The sequence below is a fragment of the Sphaerodactylus townsendi genome, linkage group LG02 (assembly GCF_021028975.2).
Source record: "Sphaerodactylus townsendi isolate TG3544 linkage group LG02, MPM_Stown_v2.3, whole genome shotgun sequence".
Taxonomy (NCBI): Eukaryota; Metazoa; Chordata; class Lepidosauria; order Squamata; family Sphaerodactylidae; genus Sphaerodactylus; species Sphaerodactylus townsendi.
In genome coordinates, this window is record NC_059426.1 from 94,058,822 (window position 1) to 94,085,278 (window position 26,457).

Here is a 26,457-nt window from a genome sequence, read left to right on the forward strand (position 1 = left end):
GCCATGTCCCTGGACACATGGCTTTCAGTCACGTGAGGGGAGAGCAGCAGCCAGCCTACAGGGATGCGGGGGGCACCCCGCCCCCACAGCCAGGCTTCTGCCCTCCCCTGAGCCTGGGGAGAGCAGGAGCTGAGCTGGCCTCCATGGATGTACTTTTAAAAGCACAGAGGCCAGGGGTGGGGCTCATGGGGGTGGGGCTTGGGGGTGGATCCCCTCAAGCCCCACCTCCCGGGTTCCCTGCAGCCCAGCTTCTGCCCTCTCCAGAGCCTGGGGAGAGCAGGAGGTGAACCAGCATCCAGTGACATTTTGTGTAAAAGCACAGAGGCAGGGGGTGGGGCTTGGGGACATGGCCCCGAGCCCCAAGCCTTGCCCTCTCAGCCTCCGTGCTTTTAAAAGCACATCCTTGGCAGCTGGCTTGGCTTCTGCTCTCCACAGGCTCTGAGGAGGGCAGAAGCCAAGCTGTATGGAGCACAGGGGTGGGGCCCAGAGGCCACAACCCCGAGCCCCACCCAAAGGCAGGAGTGCCCAGGGGGACATCGGGAGGCACCAGGAGAAGGAGTTGTCTCCAGCTGCCATTTTCCCCCAGACACCTCTGGTCCACAGTATCTATAAAACTTTCTTCCAACACTACATTTCAAAGGAATCTATTTTTTTCCTATAATCTTTCTTCATTGGTCAATTTTCACACTCATATCCAGTAACTATGGCATGAATTTATTTGCCATTGGTTGCCAGTGACATATCCTTACACTTAAGGAGCAGCAGTGGCGCAGTGGTTAAGAGCAGGTGCATTCTAATCTGGACGAACCGGGTTTGATTCCCCGCTCTGCCGCCTGAGCTGTGGAGGCTTATCTGGGGAATTCAGATTAGCCTGTGCACTCCCACACATGCCAGCTGGGTGACCTTGGGCTAGTCACAGCTTTTCGGAGCTCTCTCAGCCCCACCCACCTCACAGGGTGTTTGTTGTGAGGGGGGAAGGGCAAGGAGATTGTAAGCCCCTTTGAGTCTCCTACAGGAGAGAAAAGGGGGATATAAATCCAAACTCCTCTTCCTCCTCCTCCTCCTCCTCCTCCTCCTCCTCTACTTCTTCTTCTTCTTCTTCTTCTTCTTGTTCTTCTTCTTCTTCTTCTTCTTCTTCAGGAACTTTTCTAGCTCCTTCATGGCTGACCTTTCCTGTTTCAATCTTCTTCTGATTTCTTGGTTGCAGTCTCCCTTTTGATTGATGATGCAGCCAAGGAATTGAAAGTATTGAACAATTTCAGTTCCATCAACAGTGATTTCCACACAGCAGAAATATAATGTCTTGAGGACGTTATAAAAAGTGTTTTGGGGAAGAAGTTCTCTCTCCCAAGCCTCCTCAGGATGTTTTATTTCTCTTAACCCAGGTTTTTCAAAAATCACTGAACTAGCTATCTTTTTTCTCTAATCCAGTTTAAGATGTCTCCTGCTTGCTGATCAAACAAAAGCGGACAGGAGACTCTTTATTTCTCTTACCCAAACCTCATATTTCATTTTCGCCATTCGCGCCCACCACTTCGTGCTCTGTAGCAGAGATTCTCTGTGAAGGTTGACAAGAGCTCTGACAGCCAGCAGGCATGAAGAAAGAACTATTTTGGCTGGCAACACCTGTATTCTCTGTCTAGTGAACAGAAAAGGCCAAAATGGGTCTTTTCAAAATGTCTGCAGGACATTTTATTTCTGCTGTGTGGAAAGGACCAATGTCAACCTTAAAGCTGAGTAACAGGTGGAAAAGAACATTCCTGCCTCAGGAACAGGAAGACCTCATCCCAAGGCACCTTTAATTTCAGAAATTTGCAAACAGTTTCAGCATAGAATTCACACAGTCCAGACCTATAGAGTGTTTCATTCCGCACTGGGTTGAAGCAATCTACGTAATTGCAGGAGTAGGCACAGGACACATGTTGACCTGCACTGATGCTTACTATAGGAATTTACTGGAAAAAAGAAGACTTCCTCGTTCTTGGACTTTGTGCTCCAAACCAAGACATCAAAAAGGTCTTCCCTAGATCAGTACTATAGATTCATCTGAATTGTTCATAGTTTTACCTATTCCCAAAGCAGGGTACCATGAAGTTGGAAAAGATGAGGAAAAGGCACCCAAAAAGATTAGAGTGCTGGGAGCTTATTAATTCAAAAGATTAATATGGGGAATATGAGAGAAGTTTATATAATTATGTATGGTGCTGGATAGAGATTTCCACCCCTATAATACTAAAACTCTGGGTCTCCCTACCTTTGAAGCTAATGGAAAGTTGATTCAGGACAGAAAAAGGAAGCACTTATTCACATAAGTAATTTACAGCATTTACTGCCACAAAATGTAATAATGGCCCCTGGTTAGCTGGGTTTCAATGTGGAAGGGTCTGGTTTGGGTCCCTCCCTCCCAACTCCTTCTTTCAGACACAGTTCCAGTTTTTCTTGCCAGCTAAAGGCCTCAGAATGGGTCAGGGAGGACGAGCCAGAGCTTGAACCTTCTCCTTCCCTGGGTGTGAGGTCCCCGTAACACAGGAACCTGTCAGCCTGTTTCCTCCCTGGCCTCTTCCTTTTAAAGAAGCTGCTCCACCCCTTTTCCAGCCCCTAGCCCAACCCTCAACCCTGGGCTCCGTGTGTACCTTATGGGGTGGGCTGTGCTCACCCTCCGAGCCATTGTTCAGTTCCTACCTGTGTTGTTTCAGCTCCTTCCCTATTGCCCCACCCCTTCCCATTAAGGCCTCCTGCTTCACATATTGCTATTTCTGCCGGCATGCCCCTAGCTGGCTCAGCTCGATTTGACGATGACACTCAGGCTGCCCTTGGTGCAGTCATTCCTGCTCTTGCTGGTAGCTCCTCTGGGAAGGGCTGATTTCTGCCAACCCAACCTCCTGCACAGCCCTGTCTTTGGGAAGCCAATTCCAGCTGCTCCAACTCCAATTCCTGCTCCAACTCCAGCCCAGGTAAAAGTGGATAAAGGCCCTGGAGGCAGTTCCAGAGAACTAAACAAATTGATGGAGAATAGGTCTAAATACTATTTAGTCAATATGGCTAGCTGAAACATCTAAGTTCAGGGGAAATCTCCCTATAAGTACTAGCTGATGAAGGCAGCAAAAGGGAACAGCTATTGGTTTCATAAATTGCTTGTATGAGAAGCATAATGTTGGCCACTGTGGAAAATATCGGATGGGATGGACCTGTGGTCTGATTCAGCATGGTTCTAATGTTCTAAAGAGGTTTCGAGGTGAATCTTCTTAACATTATGTTCTACATCTGTGTAACATTGGTATTTGGAATATATAAAGGTATACTGGGGTTTCGAAACTAGGTTTCTGTACTAGGTTTGTCTTACTTTTAATATGAGAACTGAGCATTCAGCACACTGTGGTCCCACCTGCTTTTACTGTTGTTTCCCATTAACAAGGTTTGTGAGTAGAGATGAGAAGGAAATGGAAGAGGGAAAGAGCAGAGAGGTTTTAAAAAAACAGGACATGAAATTCCATGCACAGGTGAGTCACAAAATATCATAGAGGGGATTTCCATCACACAAGTTTCTGAAGTGCAGTAAGTTGAAGTGGGGAAATGTGCCTGTCTTCAAGCTAGTGCCATTTTCAACAAGGCAATACCATGCCCACACAGATTTCCATACACTTACAGAGCTGATTATACAGGTCAAATGCACGTGCATTCAGGTTGCACTGACCTGCAGCAAATATCTAGGGCAGTCAAGGCCTCCATCTTTTATTCATAGGAAAAGCAAAAGAGCAATAATTACTCTTCTCCATGATTATTGCCATTATTTTTAAAGTGCCTAAAATATATCAGACACTACACATAAGTACAGATATGATATTACTAGAAAACAAAATAGATTGAGTTGACAGTTGTCAAATCTTCTGCAATGCAAAGGAGTCATTCCATTTGACCCATTGCCAAAATAGTATGAATATTCACTACTCATCCTTGTTTTTATGTATTGGTATTTGAAAACACCTCCCCGCTAAGCCTTTTTGTGCTCAACCAAGTATATACAGCAGGTACTCTCCATATCTGAGTTACCAAGACAAACATATCTGAGCTGCCAGCCAAGTATAATAGCATGTAACGAGCTCTATAACCCCTTGCTCTTTAACTGTAAGGAAAGCCAATTATGTGCAGATGTTAGTTGATCAAAATTCCATTCCAGTAGCCGAAGTAGGTGACATAAGCCTCCAGTCTGTCAGTCTGTCAGTCATGTAGAATGTCAGTGCACCTCTAGACACTGTGAGAGAATCCATATTTGATGGCCCATCCCTAAGAAGCTTCTCATAAATATGGCACTTCTGGGACACAGTTCCCAGGAGATTAAAGATCCACCCTCTGTATCTGTTTCAAAATCCACACAATGACCCAAAAAGTGCTGAGTGGAAAACCCATTTGATCCTCGAGAGAAATAGTTCATTTTTCTTGACCTTTTTGGAAACAATATGTGTATATCACTCACTTTCTGACTGGTCAAAGGCCACCACTACTTTCTCACTGAATCCTTAAAATAAGGCTAACACCAGACTTCTTAGCTCACAGTAAATATACATAAAAGGTTCAAGAAACAGGCAGTTGGGTTGGTAGAAACCAGCAACTTGTCCTGTTCTCTGTAACTCACACAATCTGATCACTGAGTCTCTTCTGGGGAAACGGGGCCACAAAGAGTTAACCCCTTAGACAGTGGCAGGTCTACACAATAGCACTCAGCATCATGCATTAAAACTATGTCAACCTTGTTAAAACTCAGCTTCTTTAAACAGCCCATCAACACCTATCATGAATCTGCTTTTGCTGCCCATGGGAGACTGAAAGTGCATGTGTGCGCGCGCACACACACAAATAAATAAATCCATGTTTATGCAGATTATACATTTTAGTGACAGGCGTTCCATAATCACAGGCTGTCACAAAAAAGGCCATGATGCCATGGTTTCTTCTCGCCTTACCATGAGAATAATGGATACATAGCAAACCCAGATACATTTCATATTAGCTAATACCACTGTTAATGAATTGCAAATAATTATCAAGTAACAGATACAGTTAAGACTTTTACCTGAACAGTTAATTTGTTGCTGGTGTTCAACACTTTTCTTTCAGCATCCAGAAATGCTTTTTGTAGCCTTTGTTCCATTGTCTGAACAAATCTGCACGACTGTATGTTGTCTGACTGACTCACAAACTGCAGTTCTGGTTGAAGAATAGACAATGTTTTTGGTGATTTTTAAATAATCATTTTCCTTTACTAACAGTCAACACAATCAACTGGTCAACATATGACTGATCAATATATAAGAATATGCAACTGATAATCTAATCAAACATTTTAAATAGGTGCTTACCAATAACACAAAACCATGCAAGACAACAGGAATAATATTTTTATTCCCTTTTAGTTCAAAGTTTAAGTGAAATTATTTGTGACATCATGCAGAAAACCAAATGGGATTGCTTTAAATGTACCTGTGTATATTGTACAAAGATTTTTATATACAAAGGCCTTCCTGATCTCTAAAGATTTCATACTTTTTAATGAAGTATGGAAACTTATCATGTACAGTAACAACATAAAGACGTCTGTGAATCACCATGAGACACGGTTGCTGCTCGGGGTGGGGAGGAGCGAAACCAGCAGATGCTGCCCCAGCAAGGGCGGATGGGGATGGGGAGCCACGTCAGGAATGGGCTAGCGTCACTGGAAGAAAGGAGGGGCGAACCGAGACTTTAAAGGAGCTCGACTGCCTTTGTGCTGGGCCATGTGCTCGGCAAGGAACATACCTACATACAAAAGGATGCCACTGGACACAGTAACACATTTACAGATATGAGGCTCCCCTTCACACTTTATGGCATTTGCCCTGAAAATGGGGAACTGGTTCTCATAAAAAGAGATGGAGGACATATATATAGTGCTGGAAGACTGCTGCCTTTAAGTCACCCTTGGCTTCTCCACCTCTTTGGGCAAGGAATTCACATCCCTTCTGAAATAATATACTTAAACTATTGGTGGCATGCCTTCATAACCCTTTCCCAGCATTTCTTTCTTAATGGTATATGTGGATCCATTATTCAACATGAGAGAGAAATGAATTTAATAAGATATTTTCCACAGAACATTCACCTCTTTTCCTGCTTTTCTGTGCAAAGATAACATGATAGTCTAAGTTTAACAATACCAAAAATTTAGAATATTGAATCCTACTCAACCCTTGTATGATAGTTACTATTTCAGAGATGAAACACGCCAGCACCCAGAAGTCGGGTGCAGGGGCAGGGCAGGCTGGAGCACCCCTGGGGTTACCCCAGGGGGGTAGAACCGTCTATAGTCAGATTCCACCTGGCCTTTTGCGCTGTGAGCACTGTGGCCAGTGGCCAGACTTGTGCAACCCAAAAGGATTGCGTAAATTCATTTAGACCAGGGGTAGGGAACCTGCAGCTCTCCAGATGTTCAGGAACTACAATTCCCATCAGCCCCTTTCAGCATGGCCAATTGGCCATGCTGAAAGGGGCTGATGGGAATTGTAGTTCCTGAACATCTGGAGAGCCGCAGGTTCCCTACCCCTGATTTAGACCCATGGAGGGCTTTCAGGCAGCAAGAGAGGCTGTTTGCACCACTTGAAAGCCCTCTGGAGGGGGCAGGACAGGGCAGCAGCAATGCACTGTCCCCAGCTGCCTCAGTCTTTGGATTGGGCGATGCATAGATTAATCTCCATTTCTTATCACGGGATTAACGGCAAGGAGATAATAAGGTATAATCATGTGTCATCATAGATACTTGCCTGTTTTTAGCTGGAAGTGGTAGGCTGGCAGTGATTCCCATGGCAAGGCTAATACAGCAACAGAATGGAGATTTGGCATGTGTTGTTTAATATCCGAAGTGGCATTACTAACTCCATAAGCAATAAGCATTTCAATAACGGCAGCAGGTATAAAAACCAGTGTCTCTTGAGTTACATAGTAACCAACTGTCACATTGTTTGATTGTTCCAGGATTTCAACCTGGAAAAAAAAATCCATGGAAAACAGCATTCATCTGAATTTCTCATGCCATCTTCCTCGAGTTTAAAAACATTTAATTCAGAATATTTAGTATTCTGTGAAAAGAAGCAGTATGAATGATAACTGGCTATGTCACCTAATACCACATAAGTATAAATGGATCGAAGAAGCCGGATTTAACGAAGAGCCATGGAGTAAGAGAATAAGAAGAATGAATCTCCTACTGCTTGCATGAAATAACCGATAGCAAGAAGGGGGGACGGGGGAGAAAATGGAAAAAATGTATAGATGGAATAAAGATATTAAATGTAACAAATGTATAAATACTCTATACAATAAAAATTATTATAAAAAAGCAAATTCATCATGTGTTCCACTGATTCCCCTGTCTGTAAGTATTTATTAAAATTATTTCTAAACTATTTCAGGATAATACCTTCCTGACAGTAAAATTGTGGGCAATTTTCTAGAAAACTGATGTATTTATTAAAAATGGTGAAATAACAATAACAAAATCAAAAGAACCCACTGCCCTTTGGCTGCCTATGACTGCTAAATTCTGTTCCCAACTGTCACAGCTCACTTTGATGCTGGCTCACAACTATCCTCATCCAGAGCTTTGTACTGATTTGTCTTCTCAGGTGTATCACAAAGAAGTTTAACATCACTCCAAACTTTTCTTAAAACTAGCCATAAGACATGGCTAGTTGACAGTGTCCTGGATTTTAAGATGTTGCTAAGCTGTTCATCATTTGCTGTATTTAGTGGATGTTACATCAGCTGCTAGTTCTAGAAAACTAAAACCTGCTCCAATCATATAAATAAAAGCCAGTTCCATCTCTTAACCCATTTCCACAAAGGTTATAGGCTCCAAGTTCAATATTTTTGCGAAGTGTATTTTTTCCCTGTTTCCCCACAGCATCATGGTTTGTTTGTGTACCTCTGGGGTTTCCATGGCTTTTCTCCAATCTTTCTCAAACCTGCTTTGCTCTGAAGTTCTGGGAAAGAGCATAATAAAGCCTGGAATGACTGCTTTGTAGATGGGAAAAAAATCAGATTTTCCAGCCTACAGGAAAAATTTTCTCATCCTACCACCATGGGTTTCAGTGTTGTTGTTTTTAATGGCACTAGAATACTGCTGTAATAATAGGTGTAGCAGATGCTCTGAATTCTCAGCTTTTTTTTTAAGGACGTTTCAAGTTTTCTCTTTGAAAGAGACATGAAGAAACAACTATATCTTCACAAAGGAATTTGAAGAACCTGCTACACATCTAGTTACACTGGTATATTGATATTACAGTATTCTAGTGCTGATTTTTTAAAAACCTGCAAAAGCCCTGATGCCCCAGAGGAGGGTGGTGGCCACTTTTGAGGCACTCAGGCATGGAAACCTGTCACGTTGAAGCCCTGTCATTGCTGTGCTTTATCTACAGTTATACCAGAAATGAGAAAACCAAATAATCTCATCCTGCTGTGGAAGCCACCTTAATCTCACTCCACATTCCTTCTAAGATAGTTCAATATATGGGAAAGCATATACAACATTCACTTCACCCCGAATATACAAAGTATACTGCAGCTGCTCTGCACATTTATTCAAGTCACTGCTTCTGAAACACAGCTAAGGGACAGGAATAGAAGGGATTTCTTTCATGACTCTTGAGAGAGACAGTGATCTTGGAAAATGAGACTGGCATGAACAAAGCAACCATGAACTATGAAATAATAAAATAATCCTAAAGACCACTGCTCCATGCACAGAACATAAACATATGAACGGTATTTGTTGTGAGGGGAAAAGGAGTTTGTAAGCCCCTTTAAGTCTCCTTACAGGAGAGAAAAGGGTTTTTTTATAAATACAACTCCTCTTCTTCATCATCATCATCATGATGCAGGGCTACTCCTGAGATTCTCCACAAACTCCAGCTAGTGCAAATGCAGCTGTGCAAGTCCTTATGGGGATTCCTTGGTGGGCACATAGCCAGTGGATCAGGTTAAAGATCTTGATATTAACTTTCAAATAGTCTGGGATCTTCATAACTGTGGAACCACCTCTCCCCATATGTTCCTCAAAAAGCCCTTTGTTCAGCAAGTTAACAACTTACTAGTGGCCCCTGACACAAAAAATGTCTGGCATATCTGTCGTGTGTTGGCAGCGAAGCAAAATTAAAATCACCCTATAAGTGGATTCGCTTGCCGTGAAGAGAATAGAAAGTGAAAGAGGGGCCAGAGGAAATATGTCTGTACAAGAAATCTTGCTGCAGCAGATATTCACTTCTACCAAGCAGCAAACACCTCGTGTAATTGTGTAATTGGCCAATGTTTATTTCTTGGAGGGTACATGCACATTGCTAGATGCACGGTCTCACTCAAATGTAAAATGCTAGTACTTGAGTAACTTTATACAAGATTCAGTGATGCTATAGTGCTCCCATTGTAACTCCATATACAGTTTCCAACTTTCATAAAGTTAAATATACCATCAGAATTCCAAAAACACAAGCAAAAGCCACAAAATCCAAAAAGACAGATCCCCTAAGAAAAATAAATCGAAATAATAAAAGTCATACTTTTAAACATTCAGTTAAGTTGACATTATAAAATATTTCCATTTAACATCAGTTTTAGTTCTCAAACGTCCACATCTAAGCTGCATTCCTATGTATTCTTATTTAGTAGTACATGTCATAGAACTCAGTGAAGCTTCTATTGAGTAAACATTTACAAGACCCTTTGTTCATCCAGCAACAATTTTCATTCCATCTTAAAACAGGTGGGCTTTAAACACTTAACAAATACAGTTAAAATGACTTAAGTTCTACATGCCTGTTAAATATTCAAAAGCCAAACCAGTATCGATAGGATGGAAATGGGAAAAAAAGAATCATCAATGTTCTACATTTTAGTCAAAGGAGAAAGAATGATATGGTTGGCTGGCTACAGAACTAAGTTATCAATATGCCAATTTAATTTTAAACATGTCTTTTAAATCAGAGAGACCAAATCTGATGTGGTTCTAAGATTCATATGCAATCCTTATTTATACACGCCATGAACCAATTGTTTTTACATGTTCATGAGTTCCATGGTCATGAGTTTCTAGTAGCTCAGAACGGTTCATGATGTACAAAAAATCTGTGTTTTTTTAGCCTGAGATTTTCATTTGTTTATAAACATAAACTCAGCTTGCTTACTTGAGCATTGACATTTCGATTGAAAGCCTGTCGCAACGCTTGGGTGAGACCTTTTGTGACATTCTGTTTCAGGGAGTCATTCAACAGTAGCCTTCTTGTATTCAGAAGCAAAACTGGAACACAAGGTTATACATTCATTCAGAAGCATCTTTAATTTCATTTGCTTAACATTTATTTTCCAAATTACAGGCAATGCTCATACAGGCCAAATGAGGTAACTCATAATGCATCTGCACTCTAAATAGAAATTTTTCAAGTAGGGAAGAGACTATTGCTGAGAATTGAAAATTATTAATTGCTTGTTGTTTAAAATCTACATTGGTATTCTAAGGCATCACCATGCCACCTTTTCAATGAAGGATTGTTTGGACATGGATTTAAAAAGCATACAGGTGTTCCAAAGAAAGGGAAATATTGCTCTCTTCCTGACAAGGAGAAACTGCCAAGGCCAGAGATATAGGAAGGTGTTGCCTATAATGTACTTGACTAGGATGAATTCAGGATTTCATTAGTCATTCAGCTGCCAAAGCTCAAGACACAAGTAGGTGCCATGAAACAAATCAGCAGACATCATAGACCAGTGGTGGCGAACCTTTGGCACTCCAGATGTTATGGACTACAATTCCCATCAGCCCCTGCCAGCATGGCCAATTGGCCGTGCTGGCAGGAGCTGATGGGAATTGTAGTCCATAACATCTGGAGTGCCAAAGGTTCGCCACCACGGTCATAGACACTATGTTGGGGACTGCTTTTCTAGATGAATTAGGGTTGGCTCTTGGTATCTGCATTTGCCCATGGCAACTGAAGTAGCAAGAGGAAATGGGGGGTAGGGGTAGGGGTGCAAGTTCACTAGTGTCCTGAAATAACTTTGTGTGAAAACCCAAAATAATATCATGAGTGTGCTAGGATTTGCATATCCATGACAGCAATTTCTGATTTTCACTAGCTGTGATGACTGTGTGCTGCCTTGACACTGGTATGCCAGTCCATACTCCAGTGATGTAGGTATAGATCTTTTATGGGTGGGTCCAGGGGCGGGGCCATGCCCCCACCCACCCCTGGGGGTGTGACCACACTTCCCCAAGCCCCACCCCTGGCCTCAGTGCTCATAAAAGCAGCTCTCCAAGGCCAGGGTCAGCAGACTTTCACCAAAAAACAAAACCAGAAGAGAAAAGGTGTAGCAAAATAAATAAATAAATAAACTACTACACTTAGGTTGCAGACATCAGTCGGGACAGCCTATGGAAAGTGCCAGATTTAAAGTGAACAATAGATAAAGTGAACTATTCAATTCACTATCATTTACTAGCCATTGACATATATCTTAGATTTTCCCACTATGAAAAAACTGCCATGTTTCATACAATGTTACATAAACTGACAAGCACTTTGGCCTAGTCCTCTTTCCTCCATGCTTCCTGGAATTCACTACATAGTGCAAAACGTAGGCAACTTTACACATATTTCTAACATACTACAATATTAGTAGAAAAATGACACAAACTAGCCCCTAACGAAGTCACACCATATTCAATAGTCTTCAATATAAAGCGGTGTCAGAGAATAATAATATTCTTATACTAGAACTACCTGAAAAATAGTGATATTAAACATACGGGGCAAAGTGTCAATCTGTTCAAAGGTTTATCAAGCACAAAGAAATATATCACCATTCAGAAAGAATAAAACTATCATTATTATCTGGGGTGTTGTGTGGTTTCCGGGCTGTATGGCTGTATGTGTGGTTCCGGGCTGTATGGATGTATGTGTGGTTTCCGGGCTGTGTCTTCAGAAAATCCTCTGAAGTTGCCAGCCACAGATGCAGGCGAAACGTCAGAAGAAAATGCTACTAGAACACAGCCATACAGCCTAGAAACCACAGAACACCCCAATGATTCCACCCATGAAAGCCTTCGACAATATTATCATTTTGGGAGGTATAATATAGAACTGTGGAAAGATAAGAACATAGTTTGGAAGAAGCTATAAGCTGCAACACTGATAATTACAGGGAAGTACCATTGAGACTACTAGGAATTACTACACAGTGAACACAGTTAGAACTTAGCTAAACAGTCTTACTGCACAACATAAAACAACTAAAGGGTAGATACTATGTAGCATGAATGTGGGTGCCTTAGACAAAGAGGGACCACCCTTTCTACTACAGATTGTGACCCCTGCAAGTGCACCTCTGGGTCAGTAGACTCCCAGGAATAACATGGGGGTGAGATGCAGGGAGGAATAGCCAAAAACTATCCTCTTCCATGGGCAGAAGAGCAAGAACAAAAGAAAGTCTTATGACAATCAATTGTTCAAGTTGTCAAACAATAGAACAATATTTATGAGATGTACTTATTTAATTTGTACTATAGCTATTTTTAAAAAAGTTATATAACATATTCTGTTTCCGCTTCTAAAAGGAATACTTTAGACAAACTCATTCATTTTAACTCAAACTCCTCTCCTCACCCCCCATATGTTCATACCTGTCTTGACCAGAAGGTTTCTGGAAAGCTGGCATTCCAAAGGAAGAACTGTTGTCACATTACCAAAAGTTGACACTGGTGTAGTAACAGCAACAGAAGTTTTTTCACCAGGTGTAGGGAGAAGTCTAGCTGTTTTCGCTGATGCTGTAATAGATGTCAAAGCTGCTGTAATTGTCAGTGGGTATGCAGTTGATGTTTTAGTGATGTCTGAATTTGTGGGTTTCTTGGTGTTAGGTACTGTTGTTTCAGTATGTCTTGGTGCATGTGTTGTGGGATCTGAAACTGTACTAGCTTTTGTAATTGAAAATGAACTCGTGGTGTCCATGGATGTTGTAGACTTGCCTCTTGATAAAACTGTAAAGGCTGCATGTGTCACTACTGGGCTTAAAGTTGGTGCCATTTTTGTGGCAGTGTTATTTTTTGCTAGTGTTGATATTAACGTGCTTAATGCCATCACAGATGGTGAATTTTCAGTACTCAGTGAGGACAAGGATGAAGTCAGCATTGGTGATGTTGGAGCTGATTTTCCTGTAACTGGTGTTGCTTCTGAAGTTGCTACAGATGGTATTACACCAGGAGACACAGACGGTAACACTGTAATGACAGAATGGGTAAAGTTGGTTGTTGGCAACAAAGAAGTTGATGATGCATGAAAAGAGGTTATGATGCCTGATTGAAAAGCGTTGGAGGTATGTGTTTGCAATGGAGTGATCTTAGTGGTTTCATTAAGCAATTTAACTGTATTTAACATGCTTTTTGTAACTTTTGTATACCATCCTCCTGTACTATATGTTGTTGGTGGCTTAGTCAAGTGATTATTTGTTACTAAAGCAGTGTTATTCATGAACTGTGTTTGGGTTCCTGAAACTATGTGTTCTTCCATTACTTTTAATTCAGGAGTTGAACTTTGTTGTTCAAGTTCTGGAATAGTATGAACTGATGATTTCAACCCAGTAACAGAATGAATTTCATTATTTACTGCAACAGTTAATTTAGAGATAAATTCAGAAGCCCGTGAAAGAGGAAATGTTGTTGTGTAGAGGGAATTTATTTGTGGAAAGAGGCTTTTGAAACTAGTTGTTTGAGTATTCAGGATAGTGAGCGAGTTGGTATAAGCCAGAGAGTGAGGTGAGTGGGAATATGTTGACAAAACTGGCAAAAATGGACCAATACTAGTAGAAAGTCTCACATTATTTGCCATGAAATCTTTAGATGAAAGATAGGATGGTTTTTCAAAGTCTGAAGCCAAGTTCAAATTCCTGGTAGTAAAATATTCCAGAACATTTTTATTTGTATTTGTTTCCTTGTTTGACTGCAGAGATAGTACTTCTGGGCTCTGTGAAAGGTTCTGTATAAGGGATGAATACTGATCAATAGATGTCTCAATAGGAGATGAGTATGCATTAAGTTCCACGAAACCTTTAGACTTTGCTCCAGTAAAAGCTGAAATATTCTGAACATATGCTGTCGATGTATTAACCAGTAATGTTTGGAAACTTGAAGTCATTTTTCTATTTGAAGCATCTGTATTCTGCTGCACGTTCGAAACATCATAATATGCTGCTATTAAATCTGTAGGATCTGCACCATCCTCTGTAATTCGGGAAATGTGAGCTGTTCCCCATTTTACAGACCCAGTAATACCAGCTGAAGACTGCCAATCTCCACTGTTCTGTTTTAAGGCTGTGGTTTTAAAAATCTTCGCTGTGCTAGAAGTACCCTTTAAATCAGTACTGGAAATGTCCACAGAAGCAGGCAGTGCACTTCCTAGAATGTTTATTGCTGGAGGAAATGAAGGCAAAACATATATGCCTGTAAATGCAACAGTGGTCCAGAAGGATTTATCTGCCATAAGTGAAGTTTTATCCATTTTAACATTAGATTTATTGAAAAGTGGCTGAGATGTGTATTCTGTGTGTGGCATCATATTGGCCAATACCTTTATCTTTTTCTTCATGCCTTTTGTTAAATTAACAGTTGTGCTTTGTACATTAGAGGTTGTTAACTGAAAAATTCTAGAATTATTAGCAGATTTAAATATGTAGGTGAAATCAGGTTTTGAAAGGCCTTGAATGGAAGTTGGCAGAGACACTGACAATACAGTAGAGTTCATATTTTCCGGTGACAAATTTCTTTGAAGTTTTGTTTGCCATGGTGTTTGCTTGCTGACAGGAATTTCTAGAGTGTAACTGGTTGTTTGCATTTCTGATGACAGATGAGGGAAGACATTGCCAGCATTAACATTTGCAAATATTTGGGCAGTGCTATTTTCTGTGAAGGACCTACGCTGTAAAGATCCCCCTAAAAAATAATTAGGATGCCATTGTATAGGTTCAGAAATGATGGGAGGTGTGACTGCACGCGTTTCATAAGTGGCATCAGAAGTATCTTCTAAGGAAGACCAATTAGTTGATTCTGTGATGTAAGGATTTGTTAAATAAATCTTTGAGATGAACTCATCATTATGAAGTGTTGAAATTGTTCTATGTGCTGCTGTATTAAAAGTCCAGTTTCTCACCATGAGAGAAGTGACTGGTATGCTTGTAGATGCTGGCACTTGAGCTATTGCACTGTTTGTAGTTATTTCCTCTGTAGCAACTATAGTGGGCACTGTTGGAGACATATTTTTTCTCAAATGGGAAAGTCTCACTGGACTTTTAGAAACTGATAATAAAGTTATTTCTTGAGTAGAATCTGATAACGATACAGAAGACAAATCAGAAATATTCTTCAGCAGTACAGAAGGAACACTTGTAGAATGGAGAACTGATGTAGAAATCCAAGGAACTGATGTTCTGTTATTAAGAGCTGGGGACAATTCAGTCATATAATTGCTCTTTTCTTTATAAGGTATCACTACATCAAGTGGCTTACTGGTGAGCATTGCTATAAAGGATGCAGAATGTATTGGCTCAGAGGGAGATTTCTTTTTGCTAGAATTCAACAGAATTTTCTTATTAGTTAATAGAAGGGAATTCTGACTGGATAATATTGCATGCAAAGGAGAATAAAATGTCCTATTCCCTTGGTATACCTGTCTCCCTATAGATGTGGTGGCATGCCCTCTAATAAAGCCAAAGCTATTACTAAAAGATGTGTTGGTTGATAATTCTCTGCTACGCCTGCTCGTTAATGAATATTTTGTTGTGCTTTCTAGATTATCTACACTCTGATCAAATAAATGTTTGGCTGACGTTAGCTTGTTTAAATTTTTGTTACCTTTGGATGAAGACACATTAGTAGGTGGCACAGTTAACTCAGAAACAATAATGATATGAGGTGATTCTGATACCAATGGCAAAGGGGATGTTGATGGAAAGGTTAAGAACATGTCTGATCTTGATGGGATTTCTTTTGAAATGGAAGATGTTGCATATGGCATCTGAGATGACACAGTAGTACTCGAATGCGTCAGTGATGGTGATGTGGACAATGCAGAGAATACATTCATTTGAGGCAAACCTGGTACAATAGTCATTTCTTCAGCATCTTGAGACTTTGCTGATGATTCAGCTGATAACTCAGAATGTTCCTGGGATGCACTGTTGCCACTCCCTTGAAACAAGCTTGGTAAAAATTTTGTGTGGTCAACAGTTCTGGTCCGTGTCCCTGCCAGTGTGCTTTTTATTATCTGAAGCAGATTTGCACTCTCCAAAGCTTGTCTCATGGAAATGTCACCCACTGAGGAAGACACAAGTTCTCTAGAAGGCCATGTTGGTGATAATATAGCTCTCCAGTTGGTTAAAGACTCTGAAGAAGGGGCAACATTTATCTGCTGTTGTTCAGTACCTGCAAAGTAATACATTTGTATTAAATATGTTCCAAGACAGACAATATTCAAAGGAAAGCATTGCTTATAGTGAGACTCTCACAGGCCTCAAACAGTGGAAATGGAAAGACTGTCTAAGGGAGCTGTGGGATAAGGAAAAATACAGGTGCCTGTCCTTCAACCAGCATTTCAAACATAGCCAAAAGTATACAGAAAATAGAGCTAGAAAGTCAAGTACATACTGGCTAAGAGGACAGACAAAAAGCAATGCATTTTTGTCTCAGAGTGAAGTAAAGAGCTTCTTACAGCCCCATCCAAAAACCCCAGTAGTGGGACATGGCACCACTGCAGCACTGTACTGCTGCCTCCAAGAGGGTTTTCTAGCAGGAGCAAAAAAATGCACAATCCCCATCCCTGGAAAGCCCTCCATAGGGCTTAAAGGACTTAAACCCCAGGAGGAAGCTGACTATATCAGCTCTGCCACCAGGAATGCCTTGGCCTGCCCCCCCCCCACGCCCCCACGGCAACATCTGATCAGGACACCAGCACAGCCCCGTAGCAACCCAGACTTCTGGGTTTTGCAGGCACAGAGCTGGGGAGTGGCCATCTGCTGGTAAGTCTGCCTCCACCACTGGACTAAATACCTTGGGGAGGGCAAATGTGTCAGCAAAAGACCATGCCACTCCCCCAAGTCCTTTCAGCTCCCATCCTTTGGGTGGGTCTCCTAGGCACTTAAAACAATCCATGAACCTCTGCACAAGACATCTACAGTTTGAAAAAACCCAATAAGCAAACAAATGGTAAAACATATGATAAAGAAGGATAAAAGCATATGACAGCAAGAATAAACAGCACTTGAGGATGGGATGCTCCTCGTATTAACAATGCTGAAAAACACTGGATAAGCTTTGTAATTGCAATTGCTGCTATTGTTTACATGAACATACAGAAGCCTGACTTTGCTTAAAACTGTGGTGTGCTTGACTAAACCCCCAACATTACTATCAGCCTTACTGAGTCAACATATTATGTAAGAAGTCTGGGGCTAGTAGCAGCAATACAAAGAGAATGGATGCTGACAACTAAGCTTCAGTGGCTCCGCAAACCAGACAGCATAGGAACAGAATCAGTCTTGGCTGGGTTCCTTGCATAGAGCAGCTGTAGGAGTTTATCTTGACAGCCTTAATTATGTGCACAATTACATGCAAGCAAGAAAAACACTGGGAAATAAATTAGTTAAGGAGAGCAAAAATTAAAGGAGAAAAGATTAAAATGATGATTAAAATGATCTAGTCATACATGCAAAGATGCATACACAAATACAAGGACATTCTGGAAAGTAACAGCACAATGTGTGTGTTTGTAATATGTTAGAAAATGCTCTCAGACTTACCAATATATTATAGTTCACACACAGACTTTTGCATTAAGCAGCATGATTCAAACTTGAACATAAGATCATGCTTTAAAAAGAATAGCTGACAGCTGAATATATGGTACAAGAGCCAGACACATTTGTCCATCCTGTGAAAACTTGTTAGAGTAAGCAGGTACAATGGACACAACACAATTTTCAGTAAGCATGTGGGCAGAAATCATGAAGAGCATAGGCTCTGCTGCACAGCATGCTATTCTACAAAGCCACAATACTGCAAGGCCCAGTAATCCAGCTCTATTGAGGTCTGGAAGCAGTCTCTTGGAAACAGAATACTACATATTCTGTAGACACCATATTCCTGTCTCATTTCCAGTACTTCATGCTGCTGCCTCATTCAAAACAGAAACTGGAAGTATATGATACACAGCTCAAAATTTCTAAATATTTTGACTGCAGGACCTTCTTATAGTGTAGTAAACAATTTTGTAAACAGTTCATAATGTCTGTTTCTATACAGTGGGAAGTATACAGCCCAATTGATAGGACTGAGGCAGCCGGGGATGGCTCTGTGGCTGTGCTGCTGCACTGCCTCCAGAGGATTTCCAGGAGGTGCAGGCAGGCAGCAAAAAGAAAAAAAAACCCGGTCACCTGGAAAACCCTCCACAGGGCTTAATAGAGTTACACCTCTCTTTTGTGTGGCATAAATCCAAAGATCTGGCCAAGGCATTCCCAGCTCAAAAGCCTGGGAGGAAGCCAACTACATTCAACTTCACCCCTGAGAACACACCAGCCTACCTTCCACTCAGAGCCAATCTTGCTCTGCAGTGTCACCCTCTTCTAGGTTTCACCACCATGGAGCTGTGGGGTGGCTGGACACCAGCATTTTTATCCTCTCCACCAGCAGGGAGGCCCCTTATTCCAGAGGAGGTGGCAAACATGTCGGTGCAGACCAGTGCCACTCCCATAGTCCTCCCATTGGGCTGATAGTGTAACCACTAAAATTAAGACAACTCAGAAACAAAGCTTTATCGACTTCCATTAAGCCATTTAATATTACATTCAATCTAGCATTTGTACAAAGAACCAGAGATCAACCCTTTATTATAATTAACAGCTACATTGAGACCTAATGAAAAAAGAGACCCCAACCTTTGCTGCAGTTTACACAAATAATAAACAAAACCAAGAACAATTAAGAATGAACTGACGTTCAACTGAAAAAATGGGTGGGGGAAACACACTGCAATTACACAAAATGATCACAATGTGTTCTGTATATCATGAATATGGAATGTAAAATGTTTTTGTGGAACATAATGAGACTCAGGCTCCAGTTCTACCTTCTCTTCTCCTGGAGTCTGGAGAGAAATATGTATAATATCTGGCTTGAGAGGCTAATATGCAAGCTGGTTGCTGCAAAGGGATCCATCCACATGAATATCAACATCCAACTCCAGTGCAGGTTTTCTTTGGCCAAAATGATTTGGGTTGGTATCATAGCCTAGGTCTAAACTTGAGCTCTTCTGGTGAAATTCAGTGAACAGAAGGCATAAACCCGCTCCCCCTCCTAGTTCTAACCTCCTGTATGTCAATCTTTCACTTCTTTGTGAAAGCAAAGAGATTCTTCTTATCACATTCTTAAATCTATTTTTCTATTTATAAGATTTCCATTAAAAATAAAACCTGTCTCATGATTCTAATAACACATAGGGCGTTTCCCCACTCACCCCGATCCCCCCTATGCCGCGTGCTGCTCTCAGCGCACAGCATCCCTGGCGTGCGGCGTCCCCATGACCCCGCGTTCTGCGCGGGGTCATCAAAAGACGCCGTTTGCAAGAGCGCCAGGGATGCTGCACGCTGAGGGGGCAGGACAGCGGCAGTGTCGGAGCAGCTGCGCTGTCGCCGCCCCTGTCGTGGGGAGTACCCCGGGACCCCACGCTACTTGAGGAGAATAGCGCAGGGCTTAAGGTAAGTGGGGAAAGGCCCTTAGTTACTGTAGTGTAATACTTTGCCACAGAGCTGACAGTAAATGCTGGGCAACCAGTGGGAGGTTTGGGGGTGGGGGAGAGGAGGCATGGTATCCTGTCCATGACTACATCGCTTCTGACAAAAAACTTCTGGTGAGATTCAGGGAGCAGAAAGCATAAACCTGCTCCTCCACCACTAGTTTTAGCATCCTGTGTGTCAATCTTTCACCAGCATGAGAGCCGGGGTGGTGTAGAGTGCCAGAGTGGTGTAGTGGTTAAGAGCAGGTGCACTCTAATCTGGAGAACTGGGTTTGATTCGCCGCTCTGCTACTTGAGCTGTGAAAGCTTATCTGGTGAACTAGATTAGCTTGTGCACTCCAACACATGCCAGCTGGGTGACCTTGGGCTAGTCACAGTTCTTCAGAGCTCTCTCAGCCCCACCTACCTCAAAGGGTGTTTGTTGTGAGGTGGGAAGGGAAAGGAATTTGTAAGCCCCTTTGAGTCTCCTTACAGGAGAGAAAGGGGGGATATAAATCCAACTCTTCTTCTTCAGGTGGGGCCTGGAATCCAAGCTAGTCTCTAGACTAAAGAGATCAGTTTCCCTGGAGGAAATGGAAGCTTTGGGGGGCAAATTCTATGGCTTTAATTCCCTGCTCACTTCCCTCTCTTCCCAAACTCTGCCCTCTCCAGACACTTCCTTGGGCTTGCCAGTCTCCAGGTAAGGCCTGGAGATCTCCCAGAATTACCAGTGATTTCCAGACTACAGAGATTCCCCCAGAGAAAATGGTACCTTTGGAAGGTGGATTCCATAGCATTATCTCCTCCTGACATTTTTCCTGTCCCAAACCCTGCCCTGACCATCCTCCATACCTACAGGAATTCCCCAAGCTGGAGTTAGCAATCCTACTTTCAATGCAGTTTACAACAAGTTTGATTGCAATTAGACAAGTTTATTAAGGTGGACATCATTATTTTTTAAGGTTTAAAAATGTTTTGCTTTCAATGTCAACACTTACACAGGAGTCATAGAAATACTAATATACTAAGTTTACTAGTTTTATTCCTATGTCCTTTAATACATTTTAATTGGAAAAACAATTCCAAATTTTCTTCATTCTTTTCCTTACTGTGCACAACTGCAAAATCACCTCAGACAAACACCAGCAAAAATTAAAAGAACAGAAATTATAAAAATAACAACTAGAGGGAGAGAAAATGAACAGGAAATGTGGAATGATCATAGCAAGGGAAATCAATACAAGGTGATGCAATCTGGGGGTGCAGCAAGTGGATATGAGAGATCGATTTTTCAGGAGTGAAAAAAGTAGTTTGGCTGTACCTCCATATCTGTGGAAATAAAACAATGAGCAAAAGAGGAAATGGTAGAAAGTAGGAAGGTTCCACACACGTCAGTCACTGGAAACAAATAAACTGACTTTTTAAAAAAGCTACAGCAGAAGAGTTGGAGAAAGATCATGGAAGGAGAAAAACAACTTGGGGCTGCCAGCTTCATGTCTTTGCACAGAACAGATGACAAGATGCAGCACAAACAGTGGTGTCCTCTCACACGATCAAATGAAATTGCTGCAGTGTATTCATGCTTCAAATTGCTCTCCCAACAAACTACAGAATGTTCTCCTTGACAAGTCACTCATAAACAATGGTTGACAAAGCACAATGGTTCAGATAGAGACCTCAGTACTAAAAACAGGGACTGTTATCAGAGTACCACAGAATACCACAGAATCCTGGTGATTTATTTATTAATTAAAATGTTCATATCCTGCTTTTCCTTGTGGTTCAAGGTAGTTTACAATAATACTAAAAATGTTTTCAGTTTAAAACCAAATGTAAAATAACAGACTCCAGATCTCTCCCCTTAAAAGATGTCTGCCTCAAAAGCCCTGGCAAATAGGCAGGCCTTGTTGTACTACCTGAAGATCTCTGGGGATGGGGGGCATGTCACCTCTTCAGGGATCCCATTACACGGAGCCAGAGCTACAATGGAAAAGGCCTGAGCCTTAATGGAAGACAGACCACCCAAAATGGTAACATAGCCAACAACCAGAAGACCATAGTTGACACATAGGGACATAGCCTTTTGTATGTGTATTAACACAAACAAACTGAATGTATCTTTCATATCAATGTATTTTTTTGGTTTATCAAGAAATCAGTGCTCATACACCTCAGGGATTTTTTAAAAAAAGGAACTAAAAGAAACATCCTTCCAACTACAGAGATGATAAATAATTGAAGTTAAGCACAGTCATTTGGTAACATTCCATTGCTGCAATTATGTAAGAATAAACTAGCCAACTTTATAAACTGCCAGGGACATATCGTTAAAAAGAACAGACACATACAGAAAAGGTCAGAAACTCACATTGCATGCCATGGTGCCATTAAAGGAAAATAGTTATAACATTCTAGTTTGGTTATTTTGCGAAGAAAAGGGAGGGAAGACATCCTCTGGGGTTGCTACTCCAACAAAAAAGCTGATATTGTTGGAGACAAGGCTCAGCATGCCTGGACATTGGGGGGTACTAAATCTCTCAAAGTTTATAATTGTTATTTCTTGGGATATTCCTCTCTTTATCTGTAGCTGGGAGCTGCCCTCTGACACCTCCTCCTTCTGACTCAGTAGTCATTGCTTTCTGTCTCTTTCTACATGGATTTTCACGAGGCAGATCGTTCTACAGGTCGCTCCTATAGAAGCAAATACCCCATAGTTTGCACTCACATGATATCACAATAGGTGGCCACTTAAATAAAGAAGTATACTCTTTAGATTGAGATTTCTATCTTTCTTTCAACTGCAACAAGAATGTGAGCGGAATCTACTTGAATAAATGTAAGTTTTACCTTTTGCAAATTACTTTGTGGGACAACTGATTTTAGTGCACTCAGCATCTTGCTTCCATGACTGGACAAAACTGCTATATTAACCAATACACCCAACAGATATAAATAATGCATGCTAAGATAACCACTGGGATGAACTTCTTTGTTTCAGCACTCAGCAGAGGGCAGAGGAGGCTCATCCAACCAGGCAAAAGTCAGCAGCTGCTCCTGGGCAGGGCAGGAAACATCCAGGGATGACAGTAGCAGGCGGGGGGGGGGGGGCGAGCAGATGAGAAGGTGCACCTAGGCATGAGCACCAATAAAAAGTACTGGTAAATTTCAGGTTTGGGTTTTTAAACCCAGAAATATCCATCAGCTTTATTTAGCTATTACTGAAAATACTCAAGTTAAAAAACCCAAACCTCACATTGTTCAGTTCACACACACACACCCCAGTCCCAACCTGCAATTGCCATTTCCCAAGACCCTGGGGCCTTGAGAAATGGGGGGGGGGGAGAACTGCCCCTGCTGGTGTTTTCCAAGAGTTTGGAAAGCATCTGAGAGGGACATATTCTGCATGTGATGCTCAGTTAGAAGTTTCTGGCCAACCTATCCAAGGCTTTTCAAGCCCCACAGAGCTTGAAAACCACCAGTGGGGGATAGATCCCCCATGCAGTGCTGACCTAGCTCACCATCACATGAAGGATCTGGCTAACCCTTCCCTTTCAAAAGCACTGGTGGGGGATAGATCCTTCGTGAGGCAGTGAGCAAGCTCAGCACCACATGGAGACTTCTCCCTCCCTCCACCCCTTGCTGACTCTGCCCACATGGGCTTGGGATATGGCAGGGGAGAAGAGGAAGATTTTTAAAAGCCCCAAAACTGGATGCTGCTTTTAAATTGTTTTAATATTTATTGTCTTATCACTGTTGTAAACCGCCCTGAGCCCTTCGGGGGAGGGCGGTATAAAAGTAGAATAAATAAATAAATAAATAAATAAATAAATAAATAAATAAATAAAAAAATAAAAAAAATAAAAAAAATAAAAAATAAAAAAAAGCCAAATGTTATCGGTCCCTGGTGTATTCGGCTTTTTTAATACACCTAGATTTTTTCATCGGTAAAAGAAAAATCTGAAAAAAGTTGATATGGCTTTTACCAAATCATCAAGCTTTTGCCCCACCCACAGCAGAATGCTTCTCCACTAATCAGCTGCTGAGCATAACAGGAGGAGTTTTGTAAGTCGGAGGGGTGGGGTTAGCAGAAAGGGTCTCTAGCTGGCCCCATGCAAAATCGGCTAGATTGGGGCAAGACAAGGGGTTAAGAGAGAAATAGAGCTCAGAGAAGAAAGGGCCCGGGCAAGTCTTGGTCAGCATAGGTAGAGCCCTAGGGACCAAAAGGGAGATGTCGAAGGAGGAAGGCAAGCTGGCTGAAAAAAATTGACAAGACACAGGAGAAAGAAATGGGAACCTGGAGGAGGAACTGAGACCATGAGTCTCATACTTGATCCTTGAGATGCAACCCAAATCTGGAATTTGTTATATTGCTACAAATAATTGTCTGCATGTATAAATGTGCTTTTATTTCAAATTTTCCAGAATTAGTCTGGGCTCACATGGAAGGGAGTGCTCTTCCCTAAATTTCATGCTGATTACAATATTTTGAAAACAGCATAAAATTCTGAGTATAAGTAGTACACTATCAGCAATGTCATAATGTGGCAATCCAGTCCTAATGAATCAACATTGTATCCCACCATAACGCAGCCTTCTTAAGGCCCTGGTAATGAAGAAATGTATTTAAAAGTTTGACTGCACAACTCCAGCTCAACCACAGACCTTTGCAAGTCGGATGCTTATTCTCACAGACTCTTGCAGCAAGGACTGGCACTATTGAATTAAACAGAGGTTAAGAGAAGCAAACAAAAAAAAATCCGGCAACTCCACTTTACAGAATTGCCTGGGCTTTGTTACAATTTGAGATGATGGCTAGAAAGAACTCACACAGTTTTATTATGTTCTAGCATGCTCACAGAACACAGGTGGCACTATCTATAGTGATTTTATATGAACAGGAGGTTAGGAATATAATCACTCACACTAACATTGTTCAGGAGTTTCCAAAACCTTGGCCTATGACGATTTTACTTTTGCAAACTTGTCTTCTGCCAGCCTATTCCTCTTGAATCCAGTGATTGATCTTTTCAGTGTTGTGGTGCAGATTGCCAGTAAGAATTCTCATTGTCCCTGTAACTTGCTCCTCTGGTCAGCTGAGCTTTAAGCAGAATTTGGAAGAACTTATAACTGACATTCTAAAGTTCATAAGGAATATGTCAGTTGACACCATATCAGTATGGCAAGTACATCATAAGCTTTCAAAAGTCATCTTGTTAATGCAAATGAACTGCTACATTATGGTGAGTACTGAATGAAAACAACTTTTTATTTCCTCCCTTCATCTGCTTTAACTATGGTTTAGCATTGCATCTCCACTAATAAAAACATAACACTAAGAATGCCCCTCTCTTAACCAGGGTTTCTAAACCGCTTCATAAGAGCACTAATAATGCTGATACAAGTATAATGCTAAATTATGGTTGAAGTGCAAACTTCTGTCAGAGAATGGAGGAGGAAGTCAAAAAGAGCACACACCTTGAGACTCACATAGTGCAATGCAGATGAACCACATGTAATGATAAGCTAATTTACAGTGCCATCCTTAAGTAAATTATACCCTTCTGAATCCACTGAAGTTAACAGGCTTAGATGGATATAACTCTGCTATAGGAATGAACTGAATAATACATAGCTGACACAAGCTGTAATTTTTTGGCCATATTAATATTGCAAAATATATTAAAAGCATTGTCTATTGGCAACACATTCCCATAGAGAACCAGTAGCTTGTTATAAACCAGGAAACAGAGGGATGGGGATAGAAATAAGTCTCATAACAAAGGAAAGTTAAAAGTGTCATTCTCTAAGTAGTCATATTAGAACATGAGCTATTTGCTTTATTCATAAATATTCTACATTCAGGGAGAACATTTTGTCAAGGACATAAATTATTCAGGATTATGAAATTCCCAACCAACTGTAAAAAAAATACCCTCTTGATCCATTTGTGATCCTGGGTGAAATTTAACACAATAGTAAACAAAATGAAAAGCAAGTGCAAAATTATGCACATTAGTACAGTATACACACATGTCTCCTGCTTTGCATAAGCTGTAATTTGCTGTGAAAATCCAAAAGGTACCTTGACTCTAATAGCAAAATCAGTAAAAGTATTAATTCAGTGCAAACAAACTTTGAAAAGGGTAAAATAGATCTGGGAATTATTAGGCAAGAATACTGTGAGTGTCATGTGGCATTTAAATAGTTTTATGTTTTAATTTTTTTTATATAAGATATTTATGTATCATTTTGCCACCATAGCGCTTGAGGCAATGAAGCCATATTTAGAACATACAGTTCTGGATGGCCCATCATGTACACGAAAAAAGGTGAATTAAAGGGCAACGAAAACAAGAAAGTAACTGAGCATGTTCGCAACAAGAAACTTATCAGCAAAGGTTTAAAATTTTAGCTTACACAAAGAAAGAGCAACAGACTTTCATATGATTATAAATAATGTGGAGAAAGTTATCACAGAGACATTTCCTGCTAATAACATTGGAACTCATTGCCAACCGGTGAACTTACTGGATGTAGGTTTATGACAGACAAAAGGAACAATAGGATTATCCAAGAATCCATGAACCTCATATAGTGGGACTTTTCCACTTCCTTCTCCTAATAAAGC

The 26,457-nt window shown here is 41.1% G+C and overlaps 1 protein-coding gene across 4 annotated transcripts in view; it reads right to left on the reverse strand.

Annotated features, from left to right (window-relative positions):
- Positions 1 to 26,457, reverse strand: part of KIAA1549L (KIAA1549 like) — a 175,126-nt gene that overhangs the window by 93,745 nt on the left and 54,924 nt on the right. For 3 of the 4 annotated variants that reach the window (XR_007243580.1, XM_048485598.1, XM_048485597.1), the window contains exons 2-6: positions 16,160 to 16,486; positions 12,698 to 13,291; positions 10,209 to 10,321; positions 6,795 to 7,014; positions 5,072 to 5,205 (exon numbers count right to left, since the gene is read on the reverse strand). Coding sequence is in view for 3 of the 4 variants with exons in the window: in XM_048485598.1 (XP_048341555.1) it covers positions 5,072 to 5,205; positions 6,795 to 7,014; positions 10,209 to 10,321; positions 12,698 to 13,291; positions 16,160 to 16,486 (1,388 nt within the window). In the remaining variant the exon portion in view is untranslated. The remainder of the gene's footprint in view (positions 1 to 5,071; positions 5,206 to 6,794; positions 7,015 to 10,208; positions 10,322 to 12,697; positions 13,292 to 16,159; positions 16,487 to 26,457) is intronic. The other variant, XM_048485599.1, reaches the window with a different exon arrangement.